Here is a 24,498-nt window from a genome sequence, read left to right as displayed (position 1 = left end):
GGCGGGGCACGCCCGGCGTGGCGTGAAGCGGCGCCGGAAGGAGGCGGTGGCGGCAGCGGCGGCGGGAGGATTTGGCGGCAGCGGCGGGAGGATTTGGCGGCAGCGGCGGACACGGCACCATGAGCGTGCGGCTGAGCGAGGGGGCCATCGCGGTGAGCGGCTCGGGATGGGCTGGCATGGATCTGGTCGTTGTCAGGGTGGGAGGTGAAAGCCGGGCCTGGGCACCGGGTCCGGCCCGGTCCCGAGGGGAGAAGCAGGCCCGGAGCGGGGCCTGGTCCCGGGGGGTTGTCCTGGCCGCTCCCGCGTCTCTGGCTCTTCCACGGCAGTTCCTCCTCAGCTCCTTGGCTGCAGCCCTTCTTAGGTTGGCCCGATGGGCTCAGACATCCGAGCTCGTTGATTCTAGATCGGTCCCTGTGGGTGGCGAGGCGTTCCGGTAACGTTTTCTGAGCGTCTCTTTCGTTTCTGCAGGCCATAATGCAAGGGGAGGAGGTCTCCAAGCCCGTGCTGCAAGTCATCGTGAGTATTGTCCCTTCCCTCGGTGGCTGTCTCTGGGGTCCTGAGTGCAGCCAGACTTTCCTCTGCAGAGAAGCCGAGCAAGATTGCTCTACTTTTAGTTCTCTTAATTTGTTTTACATGACTTGGGCTGTGCCGTTGATAGTAGTGTTCAAAAAGACGAGTAGATAAGTCACTTGTTGTTAATGTCAATTTCTGGTTTTGAGAAGTTTCTGAACGAGTGTCAACTGACAGCCTGGGTTTTTTTTTCCTCCTGCAGAATACACGGGCTATTGCCACAGGAACTGGGCCCCCACGTTACCGAGTGCTGATGAGTGATGGGGTGAACACCCTCTCCTGTGAGTATGACAAGCTGCAGTGAGGTTTTTCTAAGTGTGGAGATGCTAAGGGTGATGAAATTCCTGGTCTGATGACTGGATGCAAAGTGCTGAAATAAATATTGAAGGAGAATGTGTTTTTTCACTGGGCCACAGACTCTGAAGTATGCAACTGCATTTTGGCATTTAGGTGAAATCTTTGACTTTTGGAACTTTGTGAAATATGAGCAATCAACTTGCTGCAGGATATAATGAAAATAAAGAAACCTGTACATGTAACATGGATTTAAAAGTAATTTAGCTTAATCTTCCTCTTAGTTTTTTGATGTACTAATCATTCTAGCTATCACTGTACTCTGAACTGTGGGGAATAAATACAGCATAGTTTATAGTCAGTTTTGGTGACTTCTTAGCAGTTGCACTGTTTTCATTGTCAAGTTGGAGATCCAGTGTAATACTTGACTGGCTGGAAAAGGTGTGGCAGCCCCTTTTAAGGCTGGCATTGTGAATTGTTTCAATATTTTCCTTCTGCTCCTGCAGCATTCATGTTGGCAACACAGCTGAACTCCCTGGTGGAAGAGGAACGCTTGTCAGCTCGATGTGTTTGCCAGGTTAACAGATTCATTGTCAACAGCCTGAAAGATGGAAGGTATTTGTGATAATCTTTAATTTCAGCCCTACAGAAAGGCAGCTGTGGGGGCTCTGTGCTTTGTGACTAAGCAGAGGCCAAGTGCTTTTGGTTGGGATTATCTGACAGTACTCAGGCTTTAGGGTGTGAGGGGGAAAGTCCACAGCACCAGTCATAGAAGAAATAAATTGCAGAATGTGACTCTGGTGGGATCAGATATCTGGTACAGTGATTTAGTAATATAAAATTTCCAATTGCAGTACTCCAACTCTAGCTGGAATACTCCAAATACTTGCACAAAGCTTCCTTAAAATTATCTGCTGTTGGAAGGAAACAATAAAGGTATCTTGTTACTTAGGTGATGTGGAATCTGGTCTTTTCTTAAAATTTGAGGAAATAGGATAGGAGGAAAATTTGAGGGGGTGGGATATTGCAAAATTAGAAGGGATCCAGGTGAAACTATAACAGAAAAACTGTGTATATGTCTAGCAGGGTATGAACTGAGGTTTCTATTCTTTTTTTTCTGGGGAGAAGACAACAACTTTTGAAGCAGGGAATAAAAATCTGATATGGTTTAGCTACTTCTAAAACACAATGGTTTCCCAAGCTATTTTTGGTGCCTGTTCAGGCCTGTCCTTGATGCAGTGATATGAAGTGTCCTTGATATTGTTTCAAGCTTACTTGTCCCTCAAGAGGGGGCTTAGTTGACAGTGGAAAGCTTTTGTCTCCCAGATCCTTCATCCAAAGAATCAGCATCTTAATGCTTGGCTTTGTCACCTGCTGCAGAGGATATCCAGAGATGGGAGTTGCAGAGGGGGTGCCAGTCTTTGTTTGCTGTCTGTTCTGTGTTGCAGGAGAGTGGTGATCCTGATGGATGTGAATGTCCTGCAAACTGCTGATCAGGTTGGTGGGCCTATAGGCAATCCCCAGCCATACAATGAGGGTGAGTAGCTGTAAGTAAATACTTTTCTGTCACCTCAGAGCCTTTCAGCTTCTCTCTTTCACGTGAAAAAAGCAGGCAGATACGTTCAGATTTTTTTTATGCCTGGAATGAGGAAGTCCAGATCTTGAAAATACTTTTTGTTTGTGTCACACAAACTGGGGTGTGTTCCTGTTTTAATACACTCTGCACCATGGCTGAAGCTTGAGTCTCTCCATGGTGTTTGGAGCATCCATCCCTTACAACCTTGACAGGTTTTTATTGTAGTGAGTGGTCTCTACCTCGAGTTCCAGTAAGTAAACGGAAGCGATTTTATGTCTCCTCATAATGAGTAATCAAATAGATTCTAATTTCTCCTGTCTGGAAAGAAACAGGAGGAGGAAGATGGAATAATGATCTGTAAAAGTCTAAGATGGCATAGAGGGGATGAATAAAGAATGATGAATCTCTCTCTCTCTTTTCTATGTTCCTTTGATGCTCTTTAGCTCTTGTGTTGTCAGGCAGTGGTTGTAAAACAAAGGCTGCACCACACCCCTAAACTGCACAGTTAAATGATGAAACTTGTGGAGGTAGGTGCCAAAAATTGGCACAAGTTCAAAAAGCAATTAGATGTGAAAGAGAAATCCATTAAAGGCTGTTAAACATAACAATACATCCTCTGCATGAATGTTAGGTGCAGGAAGCATTAAAACCTAGATTGTTCCAAGTACATAGACGAGAGACTGGTATGAAAACAAGGAGAGCACAGAATTCCCTAAGCACCCATTGCTACCATGCCCAGCTGAAAAAGGATTGAGGCACTGGGTGGACCTTAATCTGACCTGCCATGAATCTCTTTGGACCTGTTATGTTGCATAAATAACTGTGTTCTTCACTTTTGTGTGCTGAGCTTGCAGTTCTCATGCAAATGGTTTTTTAAATTAAAACATTTTTCCCTCTGAGAATGTTGAAAAGTCTGTTCTGCTCTTCCAATTCTGATCTTTTAAAAAGGAGAGAGAATAATAAGCACTTAAAGAAAATATTTGAACAGCTCTGTCAGTGATGTATACACAGATAATGGCTGGAATTTAATAGCAAACAGCTCTTCCTGAAGATATTTTTTTTTTATCCTGAGAGAAGTGGACTAATATATTTTTATTACTAAGGGACCACACATTAGTGGCAAGAGTTTTCTGTAGAACAGTTGGGACAAACAGTGGTGGTAGGTACATTGCTCTTCTGGTTAAAAATCTATTCTGTTGCAAAGGCAAAGACATCTTTCTTCATTAACTTTTTCCAAGGGAATTAAGAGGGGCGTATGTTAAATGAGCCTAAAGAATCCTTTGTTCCTTTGATAGTTACTTAGCTAATTGCTGTTTAAAAAATGTGTTGACATCTCAGATTTTATGGTTTAATCCCACAGTTGCTGTAGAGACCAAGACTTTCAGAATAGCTACTGAGCAGACTGTTTTGTGCCTTTCTCCCATTTCCCTGCTTATGTGATACAAGAGCTTGTGAACTATAGTGTTTTTCAGTTATATTGTTGCTTAGAAACCACTGAGAACGTGGTATCTGACAGAATCGAGCTGAAAATATACCTTTAACTATAAATTCTGGTAAAATTACCATTACTTTGATCAAAGTTGTGTTCTTCATTTGGACTTACAAAAATACTCGGCAGTGAAGGTTTCAAATCTAAACTCTTTTGGAGATGTTACAGGTCTGTGGTCATAATATGTGTGGGCTTGCACTAGGTAAAAGATGCCAAAAAAGATGTGATGTGTATTTCATTTTAACACTGATCTTATTCTGACGACTTCATACCCTTTTATTTGATGCTAAATAAAGTTTCTGATACAGAAGATAGTAATAGTTTAGATTAGGTAAGCTTAACCCAGCCTTGCTGCTCTGCAAGCTGCAAGATTTGTCATGAAGGCCTTGATGAAATGGCAGAGGTGTGTATTTCAAATTGCACATTCTCTAAGTTCCTGTATATATTAAGAAATTGTATTTTTGAGGGACACTCAGCTAATGCAAAATGAGCATCTTAAATGTACTTCATGGTTTCTGTTAAAAAAAAAGTTCTGGTATTTAAAAAAATGTATATTTTAGCCCTACTTCTGGTTTTCCCTGAAATACAGATCTCAGACTGCCAGACCTAGGATTAAGGAATATTCTTTCTCAGGCTGTAATAGCACAGTGGGACCCAGGGGGGTGAGAAGCTGGCTTTTGGCCACTTTACATGGGAGCAGTAGGTGGTTAATCTGCCTAACAAGGAAGCTGGAGACACGATCTTCTTATTACAAATCATAAAAACTTTTCAGGCAGCCTCTCATAATAGTATTGAAAATTAAGACTGAGCAGTTTAGTTCTTGTTGAAGACTGGATGGTTGTGTTATTACTGTCGTTAATCTCATTCAAATTACTCTGATGCTGGACTTCCTTTTCACTTTGACACTGACTTGCTACTTACGTTTAACTTCTGTCATTAATCTTTCCATGTTGAGATGTTTATGTACTTGCACATTCACTCGAATTCTTTACTCTTGCCCTTCCCACTGCTGTGATTTAGGGGTGTGTTGTTCCAAAGTGCATTTTTTCCCCTTCTCTCCCTTCCCTGCTGCTCAGTTCTGGGGCAGGTCTTGTGTCATGGCACTGTGGCAAGACCTCATGGTGACAAATTATTGGAAGCTGAGGGTTCCTGTTACACAGTTATTGCCTTTGAGTGGGCTGTGGGGCAGCTGCAGGCAAAGGTCTTGGGTTTACCTAATCTACCACACACAGCAGAAATGTGAGCAGGTATTTCAGCTGCTTTTTTCACCTCCTGCTAATAAAAACGAACAGCAAAAACCAGGCAGCCTCCTCGGTTTTCTGAGCACTTTAAGTGATCTGTAGGCCACCAGCCACCAAAAATCACAGTTTAGGAGTCCCTAGGCTCTGCAAGCGAGAAAATTGGAGAGATATTTCTGCTACTTCTGTATTTGAACACATGCACAGATGTGTGAATTTATTCTTACTCTGTTGAGAAACACTCGGCTGTGGGTAGGCAGCCATTAAAATGTGAATTTGTGTTTCATAACGCACACGTGTTCCAATGGATGTGGTGGTCTTTGGTTTGGTTTTCAGTGGAGTTTTTTTTTTTTTAAATCACAAATTCCTACAGAAAGAAACATATTTGGAACAAAAGCAATAAGGAAACCTCTTGCTGCTTCATACCCACATTCTGTTCTTCCTGAATATTCCTCCCCTGACCAGACATATTTTTCTCTTAATGCGTCTTGTTGGGTTTTTTTCCACCTTCCCTTGCACAAAATGAATTTGGGTGTGGAGTGCTGACCCTCTGAGCACCTGAGGCCATGGAGCAAGGGGGAGACCTGGCTCCTCCATCTAGTGGAACCTGCAGTAAATACACATTTTGCAGTTTGACGTCACGCTGTTGCCAGGGAGACTGTCACCAGTTCACCGATGTGACTCTACTGCGGCAACTTAGAGATTGGGGTTGGTGCAAGGACCTGGATTTTGGATTAAAAATAACCAGAGGGTTACCTCTGGAGACTCCATCACATCAGGCAACACCTCACTGGGATCTCCTTGTGTTGCTTCTGCTCCTTTCCTGTAGTTTGGTGCCATCCCTCTGTCCTGGGATTCTCTGCTTTTGTTCCCTGTGGTGCTCTCCAGGCTTGGTCTGACCTTTTTCACTTTCTCTGAGCATCTTCCTCCTCACATCCCATATCATGGGGGTTTTTGCCTGCTCAGGCCTAGGTCTCCCTGTAAATCAAGACCTTAAGGATTAGTTGTGTCCAAAAGGACAAAAAGGTAGGATATCCTCTCATCTTGAGGCAAATTACATTGTAAAGGAATTCAAATTTTTGAATGGTAGATTAGTCTTTTAATGGACTTTTACTTTAGATATGCCTGTCTGCTCTTTGCCTTGTAATTTATCATTAATTTAGAGCAGGTAAAAGTCCTGAAATCTAAAAAAATGGACACTTCTTACTATGGCATCACTTTGGTCTCTAAGCAATTTACTGCTGTGTGCCAGGAGGGGCCCTGGTGAATTCTGAAGTGATGGCTCCATCACCCCTACATTAAACATCTTCATATTTCAGAAATGAAATGCAGCAGGTGTTTTCTTTGTCTTGGGTTAACTTCAGATTTGACTTTACCCAGTGGATTTTTGGCCCTTTCTGAGTGATGAGACAGAATTCTCTACAGTTTTTTTATCATAGCTCTTAGGTAGGAGCAGAAACTACCTGTCAGAGCAATAGCAGCTGATAAACACTGAAAAGTTGTCAGGATTACTTCAGGGCTGTCCTTTTAAATCACCATCAGCCCTGAGTTCTTTCCAAGTAGAAAGCAGTTGCTTGAGGAAAGAGATCTGACTGGAATTCCTTCATGGTAGTGTTCAACAGATACCTGGCTGCTCCTATGTCTTAAATACCTGGAGTTTAGCATGGTCTCTGTGGGCTTAATTATTTAATTTTTTTTTTTTTTGGCATGCAAGTCTAATTTCCTAAAAGATTACTTTTATTTAATGTGCTCCCTACTCTATGGTCTCTTTCCATTTTAATTACCAGGACAAGGGCAACGTTCTGCAGCTCCAGCAGGAAACCCAGCAGCCAGCAAACCACAGCAGCAAAATGGCAATTTGTCTGGAGCAGGTAAGAGTCATCCTGGGCAGGAATTCTGGTATGTGATCAGTGAGGAGCTACAGCTTCAGTTTGAATAAAATCCTTTCTTTAGTGGTGTTGCATAAGACACTCTCCATTGAGGAGGAGCCCATAGCTCGACAAGGTGAATTCTCTCAAGAGAACTGGTTATAAAAGAGGGGAAAATTTGTCCCTTTTCTTCTCTAAGGGAAAAAATCCCAAACAACCCAACTTTATTCAGTTTACACTCTTGAAACAGTGCTCTGTGGACACCCAAATTAGGCTGCAGTTTGGAGCTGGCCACCAACTGTGTGTGTTACCAGTGCTGAGATGGAGGCCAAGCATTTTAGGCAATACACTGAAATTATTTGATAGTACATCAAGAAACGTGGTTTTTTGATCAAGATTTCTGTGAGATACTGGAAGATGCAGTCAATTTAAATGTCAGCCTGTAGACTTTTTTTTTTTTTAGCTAAAAAGTTGTCAATCCTAATTCTTGGTGCTGCTTTAACTTGTCTGTATTCTTTACCCCTGTGTTTAGAAAGGATTTTTAAATAGTAAAATTTTGACATTTGCTTAGAAGCTTGCAGCAGAAAACAAGCTTCTCCTTCCTTGCTTAAAGCCGATCACAAGAGTTTTTTTGCATATACATTGACAAGTTTGAGGTTAGAATTAGCAGTATCATTTTATGTTAAAAAGCTGTTTGTGGGTTGTTTTTCCTTAGTTGTTCCCCCAAGTGGTGTCTTGTTCTAACACTTCCCAGTGTTCAAGGCTGGGTTGGATGTGGTTCTGGGTAAGGTTGTTTGTGGAAGGTGTCCCTGTCCTTGGCAGGGGTTTGGAATGAGTCCCTTCCAACCCAAACCACCCTGTAATTCTGTTATTTTAGAGGATTTACTGCAAAACAGTTGTTTGCCACTTAAACTCTGTTCAAGTGGTTGACTCTGGACACATCTCCACATAAGTGCAAGCACTCCAAAAGGTCTGAGAGTGTTTCTTCTGCAGCATTTTGCAGCCTAGAAAACACTTGTGACCAAGAGCAGAAATGATGCAAGAAGCCCCAAGCCCCTCTGTGGTGCCCACATGGCACAGGGTGTTCCCTCCCCATGCTATGGTGGGGAAGTTCTGCACCCTGAGTTGGTTTTAACCTGATTTTTGTGTGTGAGGCTGAATTCCTCTCTGCTCTGTTGTGGTTTTTGGAAGGTCCTGCTGCTCCCAAGTACCACGCTCCCTCCAACCAGTTTGGAAAAGCGAGTGCTCCCAGTGCCCTGAAGACACCTGGGGGGTCTCAGATCAAAGTGGTGCCCATTGCCAGCTTGAATCCATACCAGTCCAAGTGAGTCCTTGTGGTTTGCCAGGCCTTGTTCATCTCACAGGCATGGAGGAACAATAGTTTTGTTTTGATTTTCTGTGTGTGAGTCTCTGTCAAATAATTCATTGAGTTCTTTGGATTTTATTGGTTAAGTTCAAACAAACCAACCCAACAGCAACCACAAAACCACCCAGAGAAACAAGCAGAAAACCTTCCACAGAAACACTGGTGGGCTTTGTTTTGTTTTTATGGGGTTTTGTTTTCTTCTTGTTGTTTTGGGTTTTTGTTTAGAGTTTTGTTTTCTGATATTTTTTCCTGTGGAGAAGGGTGTTGTTTTCTTTCTTTTTTTTTTTTATCTTTTTAAATTGCATCAACACTCTTAACAATCTGAGATTTGCCTTGCCATTGTCTTGGTGCAGCTGCCCTGCTGAGCTTGATAGGTTTTTAATATTTTAGTTGAAAATCGATTGACTTGTCTGGGTTTTTTTTTTTCCTAAAGCAACCTTCTTTTTGGTAACTTAATGACAAAACAGCTCAGTAAGCTATTCACTTCAGCTACTGAGCTGTTGAAAAGCATGAGGATGTAATTATTTAGTGAATGACATTTTTAAGTTATGCAAACTGATTTGATTACCCAAGTTAAATGCGAATCCTATAATTGAGCTCTTGAGTTCTGGCGTGGCTTTTCAGAGCAGGCAAACTGCTGTGTGAGAAATGTACCCTAGAAGAGTAAAAGATTTGAGGCCTGCTTCTGTGCAGAAGGATTGTTCACTATTATTATCATACTGGATGTTTTATGGCTGCTTTGTTGCCTTCCCTACAACTTTCTGTCTTTAATGGTCTAGGCCATTAAAACAGAAAGCAAAGAGTTGCCGAGGTGCAGTGGGAAGATTCTGGCTTTTAAATAGTCACATTCCAGTTCCAAAGGTTTGCCAAGTCAATCTCTTCTTTAAAAAGATGCAAAGGGATGCAGAGCAGTGATTTCTTGGATGATTTCAGGTGGACCATTTGCGCTCGTGTTACCCAAAAAGGTCAGATCCGCACGTGGAGCAACTCTCGTGGGGAAGGAAAGCTCTTTTCCATAGAGCTGGTTGATGAAAGTGTAAGTGTCATATGTTGAGACAAAGATAATGTAATGCCAGATGCTGATGAACCTTTCATAAAGACAGAATAGAGGAAATAAAGTGCATTTTTCGGAAATGATTTTTTTTATTACAACTGAAACTTGTATCCCTGCATTCATTAAGTTGCACATCAACGTGCCAGTTTTTATCCAGAATGAAGTCTTAAATGTGCAGCATTGCTGATTATTTTTCATCAAAGTCTATAGTGTGTGACTGGATTTTTGCAGCTTCAAAATAGAGTTGTTTATGCAAACTGACAACCTAATACTGAGGGTTGTGGTGGTTTCCTGTAGATTGAGAGTGACATCTCCTCCTGGCTGAGCTACACCTTACAAAACAGGGAGTGAGAGGAGCGTTACCTCCAAGTTACAAGCTTTCAATTTTCATGAGGAAATTGGAGTACAAATTATTGTAACACTGAGAAATTTCCTTTGTGGTTTGTTTGGGGAATGGTATCTGGCTAATCTAACTGAACTTGCAGTTTGTCAAGCCTCTTATCAAATTACAGCCTTCTGTCGTGAAAACAAACAAGATTCTGCTAGATTATATTGAGTGTAAAATGTGAGGTTAATAATGTAACATGTTGTCACCAGGCATTTGTTTTCTCTGCATAGTGTCTATATTCCTTTTTTTTTTTTTAAACGGTGTTTGTATCTAGTGAGGGTATAATTGTTATTAATTCTTACTTATAGACATATCTGAGTGGGAGCCATCACAATATACTGTGTGCTAACTTGTGGAGCTGTGGGGTGTATTTGAATTTTATTTCATCACTGCCAGTTTTACTGGCATTTTCAGAGGTGTCTCTATGATGGATGCAGTTCTTATGCATTTTATTCTGAAGCTGTAGATGTACTAATGAGACTTGAATATGAGGTTTGATTGTCAGGTGTAGAATATGTCATTTTAGCTCTAACTACAGATGTGAAGAGAATATTGTTTGTTTCTCACACGCCTGGAGCTACCCTGGCAGACCCCACTGTCTCTGCAGGACTGCTACCACTTAACATTGCAAAGATTTTTAATTTTTTTTTTAATCTTTTTCCATGCCAAATTTCACTTCTGACCAGCTCCCCTATTTTCCTGCAGGGTGAGATTAGAGCTACTGCATTCAACGATCAAGCAGACAAGTTCTTTCCACTCATTGAATTGAACAAGGTATGGTAGCTTTGTGCTTTCTTAGACTGACAGGAGCTGGAAAAGAGGAACTTGAGCCTAGCAAGGATTTTTAAAGGTGAACACAATCTATTTTCCCTGACTACTGATAATACCCCCTGTTTCATTGCTTTCTCCTGTAGGTATATTATTTTACCAAAGGCAATTTGAAGACTGCTAACAAGCAATATACAGCTGTTAAGAATGACTATGAGATTACATTCACTAATGAGACTTCAGTTGTGCCCTGTGATGATGCCCAGCATCTTCCATCTGTTCAGTTTGATTTTGTATCCATCTCTGACTTGGAGAACACGCCCAAAGACTCGATTGTTGGTCAGTCAAAGTAGAAAAATGGCAAATTTTAAAGCTTTGAAGTTTGATTTTTGTGTCCTGAATTCTGGGCAGGTAGTGAGCATAGGATGCTTCGAGTGTTGTGATCTCTTAATTGAAGTCATCCAGTGATGGTTGCCATTAAAAATTCCTCAGGCAATTTTCCTGTTAAGATGATTTTGCCTGTTTTCTAACAATATATAACAATTATTCTTCAAACTTGTGCTTCAAACTGAAGACAGTAGGTGATAGTTGTTTATTGTACTGTGATCGCTGTTTTCCACAGAAAAAGGCTGAAAGAAAAAATGCCCTTGCTCAGCATGTGTGCATTTCATACCTTCTGTGGTCTTGCTTTCTTTCACTATCTAATTATCTCTGTAGTGATTTTGGCATAATTCATTGCATCCAAGTCCAAGTTGCATGACTGTTTTGGCTTGCTTTATGAAGTATTGGAGGTTTGTTTTTCTGTAATTCATTGGGCAGAGTACTCCGGAAAAAATCAGAGGCTTGGGTGGGGGCGAGGGTTCTCAGGTTTCAGAGGCACAAGATGCCTGTGATTCAGAGACATTCAGCTGGGGATTTTAAAGGTAGATGGGTAATATTAAAAGTGGTGTATTTTTAGGGACTGCACAGGGGATTGCTTTAGCTCTTACCACCTGAGCATGCAGACTTGTTGAAGTTGCAGCTTGTAATTGCAGAGTTAGGCGGAGGCACGAGCCAGTTGTTTCATTGTGTTACAGTCACTCTGAAGGCTCTTGCTTGTGCTTTAACATCAAGTGTGTTACATGAGCAGGACTGAAGTCCTTTGACAGAATGTGATGGGAGAAGATAGTACAATGCCTTGATCTCTCTAATGTGGTGAGGCTTGCATTCATGAATATCTTAATGACTGCGTCAACAAAATTAAAGCACTGAAGAGTTCTGTAGTGGAACATTCCTACCATAATACACTTAATTTCCATATCAGATTTCATTTCAATAGGGAGCTGGGATACAAGGTAAAAATCTGACAGTAGGTTTGAATTCTTCTCTTGTGATCTTGTGTTCTCCAATTGTGACCCTTGAGTAACTCTAAATTGTAACTGTTTCTCAGATGTAATTGGAATTTGCAAGAGCTACGAAGATGTCACTAAAATTACAGTGAAAGCTAACAATAGGGAGGTTTCAAAGAGGAACGTGCATCTGATGGATACATCAGGGAAACTGGTGACAGCTACACTGTGGGGAAATGAGGTATGTGCTCTCTTACCTGCTCTTAACAAACCTTCCTTGGTGTAAGGCTAGGAAGGGCTGTTGTCACCTGAGATGGGCACAGCACTGCCACAGTCCTGGGTGTCCAAGGATCAGGGGCCGAGAGAAGGTGAAAGACTGTCTGCTTGCATTCAGGTGTGATGTTCTTAACCTTTCCCTGACAAACTGCTGACATGATCTGACTAATGTGTTCTGAACAACTGCAGACATTATGTCTCAAGCCAAAATACTGAAAGTAATGGGCTCCTGCTTTAGGAAAGGGTGTGAGCTGCAGTTTGATGATGGAAAAGCCTGGTGGCTATGGCTGTCTCAAATAAGACAAATTTTATTTGTAGGGTGAGATACATATTACCCCTAATGAGCAGGTGGAGAGGCTCTGTCTCAGACTGGGAGTTTAAAGCATCAGAGCCTTGGAAGTGAAAGTTTGAACAGTGGCAGTAAACTCTTTCCTTATCTTTTTAACAGGCTACTTTGTTTTCCACTGTTGTTATAGATACTTAGGGATTTATGTGGCAGTCTATAAAATGGGTGTGATCCTGCCAGCTTTACAGTGATGCTTTATGGCTAAATGATCAAGTGCACTGATACTGTAGGTACCTAAACACCATTAACCATCTGCTGATACAGATGAAGTAAACTGAAGTTCAGTATTGCAAAGCCTTAAGATTGAACTAGGTTATAATAGGAGAGACTACTGGTATACAATTCCTGGCATAACTCTTCCAGCAGAGATCAGGGTCTGCATTTTGCAAAGTTAAATCTGTTTGCTTGCTTGTAGAATAGAAATATCAATAAGCATTGAGGGGGAGTGCTGTATGGCTTGCAGCTGGCACAGTTAGGGTCAGAATCTGCATGTCCTTTACAGCAGTCACTGCCATGACTGCTGGGATGTGTTTTCTGTTCTTTTTGCATCTCATGGGTACAGTAAGTACTGCTGCAGCTCCAGCTCATTTGTTATCTTCAAGTACATGGTCCTCCCCTTGCTTGCTGAGTGGTGTGGGGTCCATAAAATCTATACCTTTCAAACCCTCTCTCATGCCATGAGGTTCTTTGTTAGTGTCAGACTACTCAGGTGATGGCAGTTGAACAGCATTAGAGCAGCTTTATGGCATAAAAAACACAAGATGGAAAATTGAGTAAAAATGTTTGGTCAGCATAGCTGCACTTTTGTGTAAGTGGTAGTAAGATGGACATGATTGGCTCAGTGAAGCTGAGTGAGTTGTTTCATCTCCTGAGGAGTCTGATATGAACAATTAATTTTGTTTGCATTCCCACAACACATCTCCCTTCCTAAAATCCTGCTGTAAAGCTGCTGACAGAAGGGACCAGTCCTTTCTAACAAACCCGTGGTGTGATTTAAGGATTCTCTGGTTCCCCAGGAAACAGGGTGTTAGGATTGCACAGAAAATTGTCACCTACCTTTGCTTAAACTCCTAATGACACCATTCAAACCCTTACCTTTTAGAAACAGTGGGGCAGTTTGATTCAGGTCTGGTCTCTTGTCATGATCTGTGAATTATGACCACAAGTTCAGTGCCTTTCCTGTAACGTGCTGCTGCTGCTGCTCTCTGGTTTTTCACACATGCAGGCCGAACAGTTTGATGGTTCCAGACAACCTGTGATTGCCATCAAAGGAGCCCGTGTCTCTGACTTTGGTGGCAGAAGCCTGTCTGTCCTGTCCTCCAGCACAGTTGTCATCAACCCTGATAGCCCAGAGGCTTTCAAGCTCCGAGGATGGTAGGAATGTGTTTATGTCGCTTTGTTTCAACCTCCTGCGGAGTATTTGTTTTATTTTGTTTCTCTGTACTTGAGCAGTGTGTGTAGCACTGAGGGAAGGTGTCAGAGGCTATGGCTTCCAGAGCTGCATAGGCTTCTCTGGCTTGCAAGCCCTAGAGCCTGGAAGGCTGTCCTTCTTAAGTTGTTCAATTCAAAAAACTTTTAATTCCATGACAGACCTTGAAAAATTGAAATCGGGCTAGTGCATGCTGACCCAAAGCCTTGGAAGGCAGCATGAAATCAGGCTTGACCAGCTCTACTTTCTGAGGCTTGATCTGAGAGAATGGTATTTTTTTTCCACAGGCTTTTCCATTGTGTGGAATCTGATACACACTCAGTTAGTGTGGAGGGGCTGTTTGACATCTCTTGGTGTCTAGTTCTTGCCAGATATTTTTCAGATAGCAAAATAACTCTTTTATTGTCAGCAAAACAAAGCGATTTCATTGTTGCTTCTCCTGCAAGTAGCTGTTAAATTGTCTGTTTTAAGTATGAATGTGGTGTGTGTGTGTGTGTGTGTGTGTGAAGAGGGTTAAGTGCCAACAGCATCAGACTTGTGAATCCCGAGTCTTCAGATTCCAGTTACATCACCCAAATGTGGATGAAATAAATGGCATCCTCCATTTGTCATTGAGCTCTCCCATACTTCAGAGGCTCGTTGGAGATAAAATTGATTGTGGGTCTGAGCTATTACTGTCACGCTTTAATTAAGCTCAATCTTGGAGCCTCGTTGGTGTGTTTGTGAAATCACAAAGCCCATCACAACGGGAATGCAGTGCAACCTTTTGCTGAAGAGCTGTGCTTTCTGATTTTAACAGAGGAAGCATAATCTTTTCAATGCTATTTGCTTTTCCTTTCGAAGCTGCTGCGAAGATAATGGTACCATGTAATTTAATTTTAATTATGGAAATATCTTGATGCCCTTAAATCTTGTTATCTGCCAGCCTCTAAGAAGTGTGCAGTGCGTGGTTTGACCACTAGCTGGCAAACAAATTGCAGTTATATAGAACAAAGCTGTCCTCCTTTTGTGGGTTTATAAAATACTGTGCTAATTAAGTCAGACTATTAACTTATTCTGAAATGCTATTTTTGTTTGCAATATACACATATTACTGTAATTGTTTCCTTTGCAATCATTGATAAAAAATCCCTCATGTATCGAGCACATGAAAATAAACGTAAGCTTTTGATAAGTCTGTGTGGTCTGCTCTCCAAAAATAGAAGTGCATCTCTGTGGTTGCAGGTTTGACTCCGAGGGGCAGCTTCTGGAATGTGCCTCCATCTCTGATGTGAGGGGCGGGCCAGCAGCTGGAGCAAATACCAATTGGAAAACTTTGTTTGAAGCCAAATCTGAGAACTTGGGACAAGGAGATAAGGTAAGGCATGGCCACTCAGTGCAAGCTTTGTGTATTGGGGAGAAAATAAAAAGCGAGGCTTTGTGCAGGTATTCTTCTTATTGAAGCAGTCTAAAGTGTTGAGCAGTAGGTGTTTACTGTCTTGCAATTTATGCTATTAATTAATATTATTGTTTTTCAAATAAATCCAAGCTTGTTGCTGATGTTGCAACCTGATACTTTGTTTGCAAGAGAATTCTAAGCCTCGTGTAAGGGAAGGGAGGATGTTTTTACCCCAAAGATGTTCAAAGCAGCAGCACAGAGTGTTCTAGGAGAAACAGGTGCATTAGGAGGAAGTGGTTTTCAAGGGTGCACACTTGGTCAATAGAAAAGCTGGTAATAAACCCCAGGTCCTTGGCTTTTCATTCCAGAAACCTCTCTAGGCTTATGCTGGTTTATTGTTTTTTGTTGTGGGTTTTTTTTGGGTTTTATTTTGTTTCAATTTTTTTGTTGTTGTTTGTTTTGTTTTGTGGGGGTTTTTTTTTTGTTTTTTTGGTGATTTTTTTTCTGTCTCAGACCTAAGTGCTAAGCTGTTTGGAATATACAAGAACTTCTATCCATGAAAAAAACCTTTAAAATCATAGGATGGTTTGGGTTGGAAGGGACCTTAAAGATCACCTCTTTCCAAACCCCTTATCATGGGCAGGGATGCCACCCCTTAGATAGGTTGCTCAGGGTCCCATCCAGCCTGGCTCTGAACACTTTCACTTTACCTGAAATTCAGCTATTTTCTGTGACATTTTTTTGCCCATGTTTCTTGAGCAACCTCTATTTTTCTGCTGAAAGACTTGACCGTGGTCTTAAACCATTATGATGATTATTTTAGTGTGGTGAGTGGGTATTTTGTTCTGTAGGCTATAGTTTAATCAAATGCTTATCTGTAACACTACACAATAGGCTTTCTGTTTTTTGTATTGGTTCCTGAAAGAAGCGTAGGAAAGTGCAGAATCTTAATCCTGTGAAAAAGTGCAGATTTGAACAGACACAATGGAGAATCAAATATGCTTTATCTAAAGAAGACCTAGCAATTGGAGTTTCCTGCAATGGAAACACAAAATAATCTTGCTGTAGGGGCTTTATTAACATAATGGAAGCCTAAAAATTATTGCAACAGAGGGGTTGATTTACAGTTTCCCAGTAATCCATAGCTGTTAAGCTTTCCTAATCCTAAATATCCAAGTATGGTTGCCTTGCTTTTGTAGTTAATTCAGAATGGGGAAAACATTGAGTATTTTGAGGCTAATGTTGCACATTCACTCTCGCAGGCAGATTATTTTAGCTGTGTGGGCACCATTGTACATCTGCGCAAAGAGAACTGCATGTACCAGGCATGTCCCTCTCAGGATTGCAACAAGAAAGTGATAGACCAGCAGAACGGACTTTACCGCTGCGAGAAGTGCGACCGCGAGTTCCCCAACTTCAAGTACCGCCTGATGCTCCTGGTGAGTACCCGGATCAGATTTCAGGGCGTTTCCTGCCACGTTCCCAGCACAATCCAAGCGGGAAATCTTTTGAGGGTGCTGTTTGTCTGTCTGTGCTGCCTCTGAGTTACAGGGTGTTGGGCTGCTTTGTGTGCTGTTACCTGAGTGAGGGATGTTTCATTGAGCTGATTAGCAGTTTGTTTTCTTAGTGCTCCAATTAAAAGCTTTTCTGTTTGCCAAAAAGTTGCTGCTAGCTCAGTTGGTTCTGGTTTCCAAGTGTACTATGCAGTGCAGAATACAGATGGCCCCCGCCTCTTCAGTAGTGAAGATAAACTGAAGTAAAATGGCATTTCTGGAGAGCAGTAATTGCACTTTTACAGCTGCTACCTATATTTAGTACAGTTTTTTTTTGGTAGGTATTGTTCTGCCTCGTGCTTTAATGGAGTCTGCTTTAGAAAGTTGTCTGGGGATTATTATTGTGATGCCCACTTACACCATAGGCATTGAACTTTCTCCTTTTTTTTACATTATGAATTAGAGTTGTATCTGCTTTTTATAAATGCTCTGCCAGGTGGGCATGCAGAGAGAAGGGAACTACCCCTAAAAGCAGCCTCCTTAAAACACAAACTGCTTCTGAATAATTTTTATCAGATAACTTCTAGGAACACATGAACTGCTTTACATAGCAGAGTCATTCTTGTAGAATATAAAGAGGATGCTAAGGGTGCACTCAAGGCCTTCAGAGCAGTGCCTCCCATTTCCTCATTCCTAATTGTCAAAGCAGCCAGGAAATGCATATGAGGCTGGAAATTGATCTTTTAACTAAACCAATCTTTTAATTGATCTTCTAACTTTTAACTATCTTTGAGTGTTTTGATAGTTTCCTTGTAACGTAACATAATGTTCCATGAATTTATGCTCAAGTGCTCAGGTATGTGAAAAGTGGATTCAGTTTGCAGAGTTGCTGCTGTCCCCCTTGGTGGTTCTTGTTCTGGGATACCCATTCCTGCTCATGGCTCTTCAGTGGCAGCAGGACACAGCTGAGCATCCATCAGTGTTTTCCTGCTATGATCTTGTTGGCCTTTCCCTGTGGTTCAATCTACTGCCAGAGTTAACTCGTGTTAAGTTATGGACATTCTGTGGGGCTTAAAAAAGATAGGAAGCCACTGCTTTCCACCCAGAGTGATTGAATGGACACACAGGTCAGGCTCTGAGAGTTAACTGGGAATTTAAAACTCTCTATAGCTTTGAGATATTTTTTTTCTTTTGTGTTGTCTTCTTTCTGGAGGAAAAGGCAACTGGATGAAATAACCTTTTGGGTTTTGTTGTTGTATTCTAGGTGACCATTGCAGACTGTCTGGAATATCAGTGGGTGACTTGTTTTCAAGACACAGCAGAATTCATTCTTGGCCAAAATGCAGCTTTCCTGGGAGAACTGAAGGAAAAGGTCAGTCAATTAGCTTGTTGTATTTTTACTCTTTGCCTTGAAGTTGGACTATGTTTCATTCATCCTCTATTGGGCTGCCCTCAGATTTCTTCGTGGGTTTTTTTTGGTTTTTTTGATCCTTCTGGTAAGGAAATATTCTTGTAATGTTTTGAAGGCAGCTCTGGCAAAGATGCAAGGTTTGTGTGGAGCACCAGTGCTGATCCACCAGAGAGCATGGTCTGATATTTGTGTGTGAATGTACAGCAAATGTGGCAAAGGTATTGGGGCATGTTCATGTACTTGCTGTGGGAATTGACACCATTGAAAATACATAAAATAATGCCATATGAAAGAAAAGGATATTCTGTTTCATTTGTCAAGGATTTGATTTGCCCTTTCTCTGGGTGATAGGCCAGCTCAGCTCAGCCCAAGGTTGTCCTCCAGATGTTGGCCTTCAAAACCTTTTACAAGTTCACAAATCATTGCTTCTCCCTAGCCTGAAGTTCTTGGCAGGGACTTGTTTACTCTCCTCAGGATTATTTTCCACAGGCCATCTGCCTGAAGAACAGAGATTTGCCTGCTTTCCCCCATAGTTTGCTCCCACAGTCAGTCTGTCTCCCCCTGAGCTCTTTTGGCTGCTGAAAGCTGCAGATCAGCCTGTCCTCATCACCTGGACCTGCAGAGGCAGCTGCTCACTCACTCCAGGGTTGTGCCACAGCCTTTGGGGGACTGACATCTTTAACAGTGTTGGCTCCTGTTGAAAACACAGCCTGTTTTATCATTCTACCTAGATTGGAAGAATCTGCAAAAAAAAAAAAACAAACCAAAAACCTAGTTTAGCAACGAGTGCTGACAACATTACCCCTAATGTGTTCCAAAAATTTGTTTACAAAATCAAAAAGTTCTAGAACACTTTGTATGTATCTTGGTTAAGTAGGCAGGAGGCTTTTTGAACTGATGTGTGTGAGCCCACTTTTGGAGGCTCTTTTTTCCCCCACCAAATATCATCAGAATTCCCCCACCAAATTTCATCAGAATCTCACGAAAGCCACAATTTGTAAAACGGGTCATTGGCAGAGGTGCTGAATTGATCTTTCTGTGCAGATTAGAACAATTTTTAAGGTTTTAAGTCATTAGACACTAACAGGCAGTATTATCTTCCCTTTTGTCACTCTGTGCTTTTCTGCTGCCTTTGTCTTTCTTCCAACCAAAATAATATTTTCCTGATTTTTTTTTTTAAACTTGTGTACTGTATAAAAACTGTGTGGCTTTGTTTTGTTTTTAAATGATGATGTGGAATGCATGATAAGTTCTTGAATTGCATATGAGCCTTGCTGTGCTCCCAGGCTAAGGCTGGTTGATTCCAGGGCTCCACAGATATCCCAGTTGTTGGTTAACCCCTTGCTTGGCTGTGGGAGGGAAATGAAGCAGGAGGCATTGTTGAGGCTGTTGCCTTGAGACACTGTTGTAGACCTCTGTTTCTACAAAGCAGGGCTATTTTTCCTGTAATATGAAATGATTTTTGGAGATTTTTCTGCACTCTGGCTGTCAGACGTGAAGGGTACAAAGGTTGTGGTGTGGGATGCTGAGTTTTTGTGGCATTACAAAGGTTGGCCACCTCTGTTCTGTAGGAAGATGTCTAGCTGGGGGGATTCTAATTAGATGTGCTTGCACTTTTGCATTTCCATTTTCAGGCATTCTTAACCTGTCAATATTTTCTTATTTCAGCCATGCTTAATCTCTGCTAGAGTTTAAACAAAATTTCTTAGTCGCTTTTAATGCTGAAGAGATCTGGGTGGGGAAGGAGAGACAGCAGATCCTATGTACCAGTACAAACATGTAATGTCTTTTGAAGAGCTGCCTAATGGAAATGGCTGAGGATAGAAAATGGAACATAATATGGAGTGAGCCCTTGAGCAGGAATGCTTTGTGTTCCAGGAGAAATTGGTTTTGATTTGACACTTTTATGAGCCTTTAAAAATGGTCCTCGATGCATTTGCAGTAAGCTTTTCTTAGTGGTTTTTCTCTGATAGAGCTGATGCAGTGCCTTGTGAAGTTGGTGGGAGTCTTTTCAGTGCTCACAGTATGGATGGAGTTCATGTACAGCCTGTGACCACGCTAAGCACAGATACATGTGCAAGGTTTTTCATCTGCCTCTTGCCTGTGCTTGTTAGATACCAAAGGAGCTGATGTGGGGTAGCAGTGACTGCTATGCTGAGGGCATTTTCAACTCACTAATGGTTAGCACAGTTTGTGACAGAGCTGCAGAGAGGAGCTAAATGCTTTATTAAGCGAGTTTTCTTATCCTCTAATCCATAAGATGGCCAAAGGAAGGGGGTTTTAATATTCAGGAGGGATATGCTTAAATTCTGTAATCTGTGAACCTAGCTGCTCCTGTTCACCTCCATTTGTTGTGCTTTTCTAAACCCTAGGAGAATCACTGTGTAGTGTAAAATAGTGCTGCACACAGTGAAAAACAGCAGATGTAACACTTGGAATGTGAGTGGAACTGGGGTGGATTCAATTCCAGATCAGATGCTCTGTCTGCTGCTGGAGTGACTGATCAAGTCAAGTGCATCTGGTAGATAAATGCATTAATAATTACTTGTCAGTATCATCAGGGAGATGCAGGATCTTTTTTGAATGTCAGCAAAGGTTTTTACGACTCATATTTTTACAAAAATAAACTTTTTTTTTTCACAGTCTCCACGACTTGCCTGCTCCTTTTCTACTGTTTTGACAAATTGTCTATTATAAATGATGATGATGATGTTTAGTGTTCATATGGTAATTAGAAGCAGCTTATGTTATAAATATGACACAATCTTCTCATGGTTATTAAAGCACGTCCAAAACATGGATCTGGTTTTTTTATAGAACATTCTCTTACATAGGCCTGTGTCAGGATGGGAAGGATACATGCAGCTTTGATAGATAAGCAGAAAACCAGAGGGCCTAATAAGGCAATTAATAAGGAAATAGTTAACTCTGTCAGTGTTTGTGATCACAGCACAACACCAGAATTAGCCAGTTTGGCAGCTCCTGAAGATTTGTAGTATTTTTGTTCCTTATACCTGGTTGCAGATTCAGTGCAATTGTATGTTCCTTTGTTTAAGCAGCTAAAAAGTTGTCGCCTCTTTATTTTAAAAATCTTTGAGTTAAGGGTTTGGCATCTAAAATGTGATGATGGAAGGCTCAGCTCTGCCTGTGTGGGCCAGGTAGTTCCAGTGTTTTGCCAACCTCCCCAAAAGCTGAGCTGTTCTCAAAATTCATGGCACCAGTGGGAGCCTGGAGTGTCTGCAGCTGATCCCTGTCTTTGTCCTTCCCTCAGAACGAGCAGGCTTTTGAAGAAGTGTTCCAGAATGCAAACTTCAACACCTACGAGTTCAGGATCCGGGTGAAACTGGAGACTTACAATGTAAGTGTTGCCCAAAAGGCAAATAATGTAACTTGTGGCTTTTGTAGCTCAGCTTGTCTCCATAGGAGGTGACTTCCTCCTCTTATGTTTGTGGGGAGAGGTTTCCCTTGCTCACAGAGAACAGAAGATTCCAAAGATCACACAAGTACTGTCAATCTTGAGCAGTGAATGAGGGATCCTTGCTGCTCCCTCTCAGGCTCATCAAGAGTGGCTGGTTTCACATGGAAACAACATGCCAGCTCTGGGAGGTCGTGTTGGCACTCCCAGCTAACCCAGATAGCATGAGCAGTAAGTTACTGGGGCAGAAGGATGTTGGAACCAAATGCCTGGAGTGCTTCATGTTCTTTTACATACTAAAATTTCTCTTGCAGGACGAGTCTCGTATTAAGGCCACAGCACTGGATGTCAAACCCGTGAACTACAGAGAATACAGCAAGAGGTTGATTGCCAACATCAGGAGAAATGCTCAGCTGGGATGAGGAGGCCAGTGCTGGCTGCTTGAGCCTAGAATTTCCAGGAAAAGCTCAATAGATAACGTTACATTGACATTTCCCCCACCTCGTGTGTGACAATTGGGCTTTAGTTACACCCAGCCTAGTGGGCTGAGTAATTTTTGCAATTCTCTGGAGATGTGCCCTGGGAGGTAAGAGTGCACTCTGATGGCCACCACTTTGTAGCCTGTTGTGGTCTGTTAAACTCTGACAGAGCTCAAGAGGAATCTCTAGACAGATTGCCAAGGTCTTTAGACAAACCACTGAGAATGTCTGAAGTAACTTTGCTCTCTTCCTATATGTAAAGCTGAATTATATAACCATTTTGTCTTCTTTGCAAGGGAGTAGTGACAACCTTGACACTCTGACTTGTTCAGCAGAGGGCAGGAGGAGCAGTGTCATAGAGCTCTCAGATCTGGACAAAAGAGAACAGGTCTATTAGTACAAGTTAGTTCCCTTCCATAGAATTCAAAGGCTTTCACTTTCCACAGGTGCCATGCAGTTGTTAATGCTTGGAATGGCAATATGGTAGAATTATTAATCAAAGACATATCTCTTATATCTGAAGAATATCCTTCCTTCGGGGTTTAATAGACTGAGTCAGATGGGTCTGATATTAATCAAAATTGTCTCTTCTGAGGAAGGCAGATAAGCATTGACTCTCCATCCCCCAGGGAAATCCAGGCAACTACAAAGCATTGCTTTAGTTTTCTCTTCAATTAATACTATGGATTTCTGACTGATTTTTTTTTTGCTCACAGTTCCTGCCTATACATGTTTTGTATGTTTGTATGTTGAGTTTCTTTGGTTTTGTTTGTAATGATGTTAATCAGAAAAAGGTCTTTAAGTGGGGGGTGCTTTGTTTCAATAAACACTGTTTAATTCCTGTGTAGTGAATTTTGCTTTCTTTGAACACCAAAGACTTCTCATTACTGGAAAGCAATTAATTAGCTTTCATAATAAGCATTCACTTGGGGGAGATGTTACCTTATTACAAACTCTAAGGTTAGACTGAAGAATGGAGACTTCCTTGCCTGATGTTAACAGCATGGAAATGCAGTGATATTTTCACCATTTCTGTGCCTGAGAATGCTGATGAGCTGGCACTTCTGGGATTTTTATTGACGTTTACACAGCAGTCTAAAACTAACCAGGCTTTGAGATTTGTTCAGACATAGAGCTAGTACAGAAAACAGTAATTATGCTACTGGGCTTTTCAGTCAGCAGAGCATGCTAGCTCTGTGTGCTCCTAATCACATTAATTATGTGTTCCCTGGCTGCAGCTCACAGCTTGGCATTTGCTGCACAGCTCCAAGCATCCAGGCAATGCTGCAGTGGGGCTCTGGTGGCAGAAGTGAGATTTATTTATTTCTTTTGCTCTGTAGAGCACAGTTTCTTAGTGTATTCAGTTGGTGCCCTTTATTCCCTGTGATTTCCTGTTTGTCATCTCAAGTCTTGGTGTTTAAGTACTGTAAATGTCATTTCCATTGATGGACATGAAGCACATTATTCTGGGCCCATTAATTGCAAACACAACCTCTTCTTTTTTGGATTCTGAGGATCATGACTGGGTTCTTCTGCTGATGTCTTGCATTTTTTTTATTGAAGTATTTGTTTCCTCTGACCTTGCTTATAAAGCATTGACTAGAAAATTACAGTCTTCAGCACAGTTCTGGATTGACAAATGGTGGGTTAGTGGTGATTATCCATCTTTCCACTCTGCTAACCAGTCTTTTAGTACTGCTCCCTTCCTATCCCTCCTACCCAATTTTAGGAAACTGGGAACAAGTGGTGGTAGTGCACAGTGTTCCTTGAGGCTCATTTCCAATTCCTGGGCCCATCCATATACACCAGGAAGTTTTTATGGGTGCTGTTTTTGGCAGGTGTTTGCTGCTCTGAGTGTGGCACACCTGCCTCTGCTGGGGCAGCTCCTTTTCCCAGGGTAATTGCTGCACTTCCATCTTGCTGGGTTTACTGTGCCATCAGCCAGAGCACTAGAGATGCAGGGTATCAATGCTCAAGAGCATTAAGATATCTTACAGGATCAGCTGAATGACCTTGAGAACTGGAACAGAAAATCAACTTAAAACAGTTTGTGTGAAAAGCCATTTATTTGAGGACTAATAAAAAACAACCTTCTGCTCTAAAGTGGATGCTCATTAGTGACTGAAGAGTTGGAGGGTTTTAATCATGCTTTAATCAGCTAGTATATGATAAAAACATCAAGCTATGTGAGGCAAGGTATTTCTAGTGTAGCTATACAAGTGCCACAGCATTATATAAGCCTCTGCTGTGAGATCTCATCTCGAATGCTATGTACAGCTCTGGCCTGCAATGTGGAGAGGCAAAAAAGAAACTCAGCTGGGGCGAGTACAGA

At 41.7% G+C, this 24,498-nt stretch overlaps 1 protein-coding gene across 1 annotated transcript; it reads left to right on the top strand.

Moving 5' to 3' along the window:
* The first annotated feature begins 3 nt into the window (after positions 1 to 3).
* Positions 4 to 23,013, top strand: RPA1 (replication protein A1). The gene is made up of 17 exons (XM_054646837.2): positions 4 to 152; positions 469 to 516; positions 773 to 851; positions 1,371 to 1,479; positions 2,313 to 2,401; positions 6,955 to 7,038; positions 8,227 to 8,359; positions 9,335 to 9,437; positions 10,549 to 10,617; positions 10,758 to 10,950; positions 12,041 to 12,180; positions 13,787 to 13,935; positions 15,215 to 15,347; positions 16,631 to 16,807; positions 18,126 to 18,233; positions 21,544 to 21,630; positions 22,002 to 23,013. The coding sequence occupies exons 1-17, from the start codon at positions 120 to 122 to the stop codon at positions 22,107 to 22,109; spliced, it is 1,842 nt and encodes a 613-aa protein (XP_054502812.1). The 5' UTR covers positions 4 to 119; the 3' UTR covers positions 22,110 to 23,013.
* The last annotated feature ends 1,485 nt before the right edge of the window (positions 23,014 to 24,498 follow it).

The sequence above is a fragment of the Agelaius phoeniceus genome, chromosome 20 (assembly GCF_051311805.1).
Source record: "Agelaius phoeniceus isolate bAgePho1 chromosome 20, bAgePho1.hap1, whole genome shotgun sequence".
Classification (NCBI taxonomy): Eukaryota; Metazoa; Chordata; class Aves; order Passeriformes; family Icteridae; genus Agelaius; species Agelaius phoeniceus.
This window is presented reverse-complemented; position numbering and strand designations above follow the sequence as displayed.